Consider the following 9898-nt stretch of genomic DNA (forward strand, 5'->3'; position numbering starts at 1 on the left):
CCTAACTTGCTAAACATCGACCAAAATATATTAAAATTTAATAATAAGACCCCCCACTTATTATTTAATTTTATGTGTATTAACGGAATTACGAGGTCGAGTCAGATATCATAAACCAGAAATCACTTGTTTATGGATGGGTGTACTAAAACGATAAAAGAATTAAATTTAAAATAGAAGCAGTGATACGGACCCCCTCCTCCCCCATTGTAGGGGCCGATAGAAAGGAAGGGGTGTAGTGTGCTTTCTAATTTTTATGGGGAAGGGTAGGCATTTAAAAGGGCAAGTTAGAGATAGGATAAATTTTTTGGAGGAGGGGGTGGGGGTTGGGTTATTTATTAAATTTTAGATGAATTGGAGCAGAATATATTGCTGCTAAAAATAATTTAATACTTTTATTATAGACCTATTCAAATACAATAATATTTCTAAACATTGACCAAATTTATATAATGCATATGACCATAGTATTATTTTCAAATAAAGCTAATTTCTGTATAATTTTCTGCTCTTTTAAATGTAATTTAAAAGGGTCAGCCCCCTCATTTACAAGGAATGCATTATTATAGTATATTGTTTGGCATGAATATGAGTTTGCAGAGAATGTTTAGCCTTTCCAATTACATTTAAAGAAAAATTATCTGTTTTATTTGAAAAATAATATTATGATCATATCATATGCAATAAATTTGACCGATGTTTAGCAATATCATTGTATTATAAATAGGTCTATAAAAGTATTAAATAATTTTTTTATAGAAATATATTTTACCCAATTAATATAAAAATTTAATAGATAACTCCCCCCCCCCCAATAAATTTATTCTAACTCTAGCTCACCACATAAAAAAATTAAAATATAGATTAATGCTCAAGATATTAATTAAACATAAATTGATTATATAGCCTTACAATATTTAAAAAAGCCCCTTATTGTATGAAACATTAATATTTAGTGCCATCTATATATTTATAGATATATTGTTTACTCTAATTTTTGTATTTCGTTTTCAACGTAAATTATTGAATGATATATTTAGTAATCAGTTAATAAATATTATACACCTTTTTTTTTAAATTGCAGGTCTTTGTTTTTTTTTTAATTTCTAATTGACTGTATGAGTATCAAATTTGACATTATTATTTGATATTTGAAAGAAGTGAAACTAGATTTTTAACCTTTAATCTATTCTCGGGCTATATAAAATTGGCTCAAATTCCATTTTTGTTCTAATTACAACTCATATATTATTCACAATAATTATATAAATTGAGATAAATTGACTAAAAACGTCCCCTTTCTGTTGATTTGACATAGAATGATTATCTACACATACCTCTTTAATTAGATATTTTTCTATAATCTAGATAGCTTATTGGATAAAATCCTGAAAAAAATTTAGTGTATTATACAATCCATCTCGACACATTATGCAAAATGAATATCAATAAATAAATAATTTAAATATAGTATTAATTTATAGAATTTATATAGTTTATACACAAAATTATGATTGATATACATTTTTATTTAAATTTAAAATAATATTTTTATTAGTCTAACCTCTATTTTCTATCAAAAAGGCAGAGATTCTTAAAGAAAGAAATATGCTGGCCTCCCCAACATGTTCATATCAATCGTTACCAATATCTTAGGCATGTTCAGAACTGAGGCCTCAATTTTATCAAGCATAGAAAAAAATGAGACAGATCACAGGGACAGAATGATTTTATCGTTGTCAGTAGATTTCTCTCTAAAGCTGCCGGTTCAATTCTTTAAGCAATCACTCCTCTCTAGAGTGATATTTTTTTAATATTTTTTAGTTTTTCTATATAATCTTATTTGTTTTTTTTTTAAATATATTTTTGACCCATCAATACTCTGGTGGGGTAAATGAAACCCCAGGCATGCTAGAAATGATATTACATAAAAACGGTTAAATATTATAATCTGGATTCTTCAGTAGCTTCATCAAATATATCTTAGAATCTATATTCCAAATTTCATATATTTCGGTTGAGTAGTTTTTTATTCTTCAATATAAAAAAAAAAATTACACTAATACAGTCAAATATAAAAAAATCTGGTGGGATCTCACAAACCCCAATCAGTCAAAAAATGCCTTCATATTATGAATTATCATGATTATATGATGGATAAGTTATTTTTTAATTTTATATTTGAAATTTAAAAAAAGTAAGCTTTTTTTAAAAAATTTTGGCACAAATTATAATTATCCTCATCATCTTTAATCTAGGTTTAAGAAATAATAATATTTATTTCTTTTATCAAGCTTAAGATTAGATCTATATTATATCCAAATATAAAATGAAAATAGATTAACAATGAAAAAGAATTTTTTATATTTATTTATTTCAAATATAAATTTTTAAAAAACATAAAATCTTTCTGTGAATATAATAACAAATTTAAGGATTTTCTTTAGCTTATCTATATATTAGATTTAAAAAAAATCCATTTATATATTTCATGTTTACCTGGCAATTGTTTTAAAAATATTTTTTAACCTACCCACTCACCAACACTATATCTTTCAATCTATCCACAGAATAGGCGGGTTTAAGTTAGCCAAAATCTTCATCTAGCAAGAATAAATCTTTTAGGTTTCAAATTGCAAATATATGTATAACATTAAAAAATCTTAATTATTGGATGATAATAAGATAGGAAAATTTCTTATTCATCCATCATCTAATAAAGGTAAAATATATTATTCATCCATCAAAGAAATATTGTTTCCGTGTAAAAAAATCTTAATTATTGTATAATCATAAGATAGGAAAATTTCTGATTCATTCTTTGAGTAAATAAGAAAATTCTGATTCTTTATTTAATAATAACATTATATACCAGAGCTCCCATTAGTCAGCAATGCTGTGCCTCAATGGCGTATCCAGGATTTTCTTATGGGGGGGGGGGGGAAGAGAGCCTTCGGCCAGCTTTTGCCCGGCCTTCGGCCGGGTCTAATGTTTTAGCTTTTCTATTAAATTAATTTTTAACTTTTATTTACTAATTTGTGCATATCGATATTACAAGCCTATTTTTTATTATTTTAAGTTGGGTATGTTATATTTAAAAAAAGTTTTTTAAATGTAAAGTTGAAATAAAGTTTAATGTTATTTTATTTTAAAATTTGCTTTAAAAACTAGCCTCAGCTTAAATTCTCATACAATATAAATAGAATAAAATTTTTTTTTATTGTGCACACTGAACAAAATATTGACTAGAAAATAATTTAAAAAGCAAGTTTTTATAACTTCTATCAAATACAATATTATCAAAAATTTTATTAAACACTAAAACTATAATGTAATTTTTAATTTTCGTGAGGATGTTGCCAATTCATATAGAATTTCGTTAGTCGTTGGAACTAAATCTCTATGAATATTTAACATAGCTAATACATTTAGCCAAGATTCTGAAGTAGTACTTCGTAAAAATATCTTCAGCCTTCTCAAGTTTGAAAATGTCCTTTCATTCGTGCATGTTGTAATAGGCAAACATGCAAGAATATAAAATAACTTCAAAATATCGGGAAATTGAGCCAACATGCTCAGACATATTTAAATTTTGTATATCTTCTGTTCAAAAGAAAAATGAAAAATATAAAATTAGATATTTATTTATTAATAATTAAAATATTATTAAAAATAAATTCTAACTCACTAACTAATAATTTTGAATTTCATATTTAATAATAAATTATATACCGTTTGATTTCAATATCTTTGTCTTTGACTAAAAATTTCTCCATTTTTTATTAATATTTTTGAATCATGTTAATGTACTCACAAGGAAAGGAAATTTAAAAAAAATTTATTTTAAAAAAAAAGTTTTATGTTGGAAAATCGATATTCAAATATTTGTAAAATTTTGATTTGGGGGGGAGGGGGTGGAAGGGGGGAGTAAAATTTTTATTAGCTTAAAATGATATTTATGAAAACAGTCAAATTTGCGATGATTGGTTACGCGCCTGGTAGTATTGTTAAATTGCCTGGTCAGGTCGGCTTGGCCGAAAACCCAGCAAGGTTTGAGCCGAAAAAAACGACCCTAAACCCGAGCAAACCGATTTAGCCATAGATCAGACCCGACCCATAAGGTCTCATGAGCCGACCCATCTGATCGGCTTGCTGGGTCGGCCTACTGGGTTGGCCTGCTGGGTTGGCTAACTGGGTCAAAAAAATATATATTGAAAATTAAACCAGTTTGTTTTAATCCGGGTTCAATGTTTTTGATATTAGAAAGATGTTCAAAAATCTTTGGTTCTAGTAATAAATTGTCACTGTTATTATATCTTATTCCACGAGGAAAAAATAAATTGTAAAATTTTTTTAAAACATATCTTAAGCCTAGTTAAAAGTTTTAGATACTAGAATGATGTTCTAAAACCTTTGGGACTAGTAATAAATGGACACTGCCATTATATTATACTCCACGAGGAAACAATAAATGTGAAAATTAAAAAAAAAATTTAAGCCTAGTTTATGGTTTTTGATATTAAAAAGATGTTATTAAACTTTTGGGTTAGTAATAAATTGGCACTATAATTATATTTTACCCCACGAGGAAAAATAATTATGAAATTTTTTTAAATTTTGTTTAAGCTTCGTTAAAAGTTTTTGATATAGGAAAGATATCCATAAGGTCTAGTAATAAATTGGCACTATCATTATTTTTACTCCACGAGGAAAAAGATTTATGATTTTTTTTAAAATATTGTTTTAAGCCATGTTAAAAGTTTTTTATTTATGGTAAAAACGTGTTCTAAAATATCAAGTCTAATAATAAATTGGGATGCCATTTTATTGTGTTCCTCGAGGAAAGTGGGAAATTTTTTAAAACGTTGTTTTAAGTTAAGTTAAGCGTTTTAGATACTAAAAAGATGTTCTAATACCTCTGAGTCTAGTAATAAATTGGCACTGCCATTATATTTTACTCCAAGAGGAAAAAATATGTTAAAATTTTTTAAAAATTTATTTTAAGGGTAGTTTAAAGTTTTTCATACTAAAGAAATGTTCTAAAACTTTTGGGTCTAGTAATAAATTGGCACTTCCACTATATTTTACTACGAGGGAAAAAATATGCATTTTTTTAAGATGTTGTTTTAAACCTTTAAATATTATGTATTAGAAAGATATTCAAGAACCTTTGGGTCTAGTAATGAATGGGCACTACAATTATATTTTACTCCACGAGGAAAAAATAAATGCTAAAATTTTTTAAAAATTTATTTTAAGCGTAGTTTAAACTTATTTATACTAGAGAGATGTTCTAAAACTTTTGAATATAGTAATAAATTGGCACTTCCACAATATTTTACCACGAGGAACAAAATTATAAAAAAAATTTAAAATTTTGTCTTAAGCCTAGTTAAAATTTTAATACCAAAAATGTTCTAAAACTTTTGGGTTTAGTAAGAAATTATCACTGTTATTATAATTTAGTCCACGAGGAAACAATTATGAAAATTTTATAAAACTTTGTTTTTATCTTAGTTAATAGTTTTTAATATTGAAAAAATGTTCAAAACTTTTATGTTTATAAATAAATTTATAGTGCCATTTTTCTAAACTCCATGTGTGAAATGTAAGATTATAAAAAATAATGGATAATATACGAATACGAATAGAATAGAATAAAGTGTGTGATTGAGGAATTCCAATATAATTTTATAATTTATTTTAAAAATATTTAAAACAAAAAAACAAGTTATTATATCAAAGAAAAACAAGTGATAGTAAAATGAAAATATATATTAATTTATATATATATTTTGTTGCCTTGAGATATACAACTGAACTTTTAAATATAAATTATTTAAGTGTTTTAAATATATAATAGTTTAACTGAACTTTAAATATAAATTATTTAAGTATTTAATAATATAATAGCGCACATGCAACATGCACCACCTCCAAAAAAAAAATATATATATATAAAATTTTAAATCTTGAAAATACGAAATGGTACAAAGGAAGGAAAGAACTCTTTTGGCATGCGAGAGGTAATTTAGATTTATTTTTTAAGAATAAAAAAATATATATGTATAAAGGGGAAATGGCACCATAGTTGACATGATAGTTTTTTATGTAATTACCCTTACAAAAGGTATAGATTACTACACTATCGATAGGTACAATTCACACTATAGGTGGCCAATAAACAATAAATATATTTGGAATAAAATTAATATAATGAAGAAAATTATTTAATTATATTGAAATAAAAAATGAAAGAAACTACAATTTATAGGGAATAAACGTTCGCTTGGCATGCGGGAGGTATTTTTATACTGTTAAATGCGTAATAAGGTTAAAATTTAATGTTACAATGATATCATTATTAAAATAATACCCAATACTTACATTAAGATTAACAAGGAATTATATAACAAATAATATATATATGGGGATAGTAGGAACTACAATTGGGAATAGGGAATTATTGTATTTTATTTTATTTTTTGAAATATAATAAACAATTACAATTGGGAAGGGGAAATTATTGTCATTATTTCCTTTTTTTTGGAATATAATAAACAATTACGATTGGGAAGGGGAAATTATTGTCATTATTTCCTTTTTTTTGGAATATAATAAACAATTACAATTGGGAAGGGGAAATTATTTTCAATATTAACAATGTAACTTATTAATCAAAATTATCACAACTAGGAAAGATAGAATATGTATGTTGCTTTAATATTTGTAACCAACAATATAAAAGTAAAAATATAATGCAATATATTCCTATTAATAATTTCTAATGTGATCAATATGAACAAAGAGAAACTTATCATCTATCAGAATTTCCCAAATGACGTTACTAATTCTCCCAATGACAATCCCCACACGCCATTCTTGACAAAAACAGAATTGCCAAATGTTAATTCTCTGAACTTTATTCTTTTAATTTTAGGTCGCATATCACAGTCACTGTCCTTCAAAAAACTCCATTTCCATCTTAGTTCCCTGCCGAATAATCTAAACGCAGGTGAAGTTTTGGTTGTCGAATGAGTGGTATTGCGATAATTCAATAACACCTCTTCCAATAACCTATCATCCCAACCACCTAATTTATAAATCATATCCTTAGCTGAGCGTACCGCTCTTTCAGCCATACCATTTGAAGACGGACGGTATGCAGGAGTAAATATATGTGTTATACCCTTTTTTAATAGAAAATTTTTAAAATCATACGACCTAAAAGCTGGTCCATTATCAGAAACCAACTCTACGGGATAACCAAATCTAGAAAAAATATTATTTAATACCATAATCGTGGTATTAGTAGTAATATTTTTAACCTTGATAATCTCAAGCCATCGAGAGTACCCATCAATTATTACTAATCCATAATAATTCTTAATGGGTCCAAAAAAATCAATAAAAATACGATACCAGGGTTTGCTCGGATCTACCCAATGATTATTTCTAACCCTTGGTAATTTTGGAGCATTTACCAAACACATATTACACCTAAAAACCATTTCCTTGATGTCTCTTTTAACCCCGGGCCACCAAAAATATCTTTCCATAATATCAATCATCCTAGACAAACCTATATGTCCCTCATGAAGAACATTTAGAATATCTTTTCTTAGCGATTGGGGAATAACAATCTGCTCTCCCTTAAAAATGCAATCATTTTTAATGAACAACAACTTACCTAGCTCCATATATACTTTAATCTGTGTGAAGATGAAGTTGCTATGATTTTTACTAATGATGATGGTGAACCCCCATTTAAACTGGATATCAAAGTTTCGATTTGATGGTAGTGATCTCATAAATATAAATATATTAAGTCCAAATCTTGATCCTTTTTCCTTCGATTATAACTACTTCATGTTTGCGGGGCTACGAGTTTTGATAATTTAAAAACTATTAATGAAATTTTAATGAGTATACCTTTAAAGAAGCAGCTATTAAAATAAATTTGTTATCAGATGATAAAGAATGAGAATCATGCTTAGAAGCGGGATCAGTATATCTGCCGTCACAACTTCGTAGTACTTTTGCCTTTATCTGCATTTTTTTTCAGCCTGAAAATCCTGCTTATCTTTAGAATAAATTCAGATTTACGATGATTGAAGATTATTTGCGTCAATATTCAGAAGTAATTGTAATAAACATGGCTTTAATGGACATTGAAAACGTTTTTCTTGATCGTGGTTTATGTTGTAAAAGTTTTTCATTCGCCTACAAAAATTCCCCCAAAACAACATCATGATGCCCATGTTGAAGCTGCCGATTCAATCGAGCGTATATCGAAATTAAACCGATTACAAAAATATGCTTTTGACTTAATTATACAAGCGATTAAATTAGAAAATATTTCAGAAAGATATTTCTTCGTGGATGGCCCTGGGGGTTCAGGAAAAACCTATCTTTACAATACCTTAATGTGTTATATAAGAGCAAATAATCAAATTGTATTGCCTTTTGCATCAACCGGAATACCCTCTATTCTTTTATAGGGGGGAAAAACCATCCATAGCCGATTTAAATTACCTGTGCTTATCTTTGAAACCTCTACATCCCATATGAATTTACATAGTTTGCAAACACTAGATCTAAAAAATAGCAAATTGATCATTATTAATGAGGCCACAATGATGACTAAACACGCTTTGCGATGCATTGACCAATTACTTTAGGACATAATGCAAAATTCCCACCCATTTGGAGGAAAAGGTATTTTATTAGGTGGTGATTTTAGACAGGCTTTACCAGTAATGCCAGGCTCCAAAGTCGATATTATAGAGTCGTGTATAAAAAGTTAAGATTTATGGAGTTATTTTAAAATAATACATTTTAATGATAATATGCTTATTCCATCAGAGCAAGTTGATTACAATGCTTGGTTACTAGAAGGTCTTTCAAGCAGTAATTCTAATCTTCCTACAAATAGAGTTGAAATCCCATTTTATTTGCTTGAAAATGATTCATTAATAAAATGTGTGTATGGTAATACTATCAAAATTGCTAATATTGATAATCTTTCTACTAAAATAATATTAACCAGCAAAAATAAAATTGCACTTACCCTCAACAACGATATCATTAATATAATTTCAGGCCCTATCAAACATTATTATAGTGCTGATTCCATTGAAAGCGATAATAAGGATGGTTTAATGAATTTTCCAATAGAATTTTTTCATTCACAAACTCCATCCGGTATGCCACCTCACAAGCTAACACTTAAGGTTGGTGCAATACTTATGCTTTTACGCAACTTGAGCCCAAACAAAGGGCTTTGTAATGGTACTAGCTTAATCATACGACATTTACATATTAATTTTATCGATGCTGAGGTATTGACAGGCACTAATAAAGGTTCTCGAGTTTTTCTCCCACGGATAGATCTAACTCCAAGTGACTCTCAGTTGCCATTTACTTTAAAAGACGCCAGTTTCCTATAATTGCCGCTTTTGTGATTACAATAAATAAAAGTCAAGGACCAACTTTTGCACATATAAGCATATTTCTCCCCAAGCCCGTCTTTGCCCATATAAAAGTCAAGGACAAACTTTTAAACATGTAGGCTTATTTCTCCCCGAGCCCGTCTTTGCCCATGGGCAATTATATGTAGCTCTTATTAGATGTAAATCTCAAAATAATATGAAAATCATGATTTTGCCATCAGAATTACAAGGAAAAATTTTAAAAAATGATAAAACATTCATACAAAATATCGTATGTAATGAAATCTTGAATTGATAATTTGTAAGAAATTTAAAATAGTCATCAATTGTTGTTATTCACAATCAAATCAACAACTTTTGTAATTCAGCATCTTCATCATCAACAACAATAGATTCTATTTTATAATTTATATTTACACGATTTATTTCAGGTTATTTACGGAAAG

General features: G+C 27.5%; 1 protein-coding gene across 1 annotated transcript; it reads left to right on the forward strand.

Moving 5' to 3' along the window:
• The first annotated feature begins 8849 nt into the window (after nucleotides 1-8849).
• LOC135924348 (uncharacterized) lies at nucleotides 8850-9449 on the forward strand. The gene has a single exon (XM_065459406.1). It carries the CDS (start codon nucleotides 8850-8852, stop codon nucleotides 9447-9449), a length of 600 nt encoding a protein of 199 aa, XP_065315478.1.
• Nucleotides 9450-9898: the final 449 nt, after the last annotated feature.

Source organism: Gordionus sp. m RMFG-2023, chromosome 2, assembly GCF_954871325.1.
Source record: "Gordionus sp. m RMFG-2023 chromosome 2, tfGorSpeb1-WG-v2, whole genome shotgun sequence".
In the NCBI taxonomy this organism is placed as follows: Eukaryota; Metazoa; Nematomorpha; class Gordioida; order Chordodea; family Parachordodidae; genus Gordionus; species Gordionus sp. m RMFG-2023.

Coding starts and splice junctions, on each gene's coding strand:
- LOC135924348 (XM_065459406.1), top strand. CDS start 8,850: ATGCTTATTCCATCAGAGCAAGTTGATTACAATGCTTGGTTACTAGAA.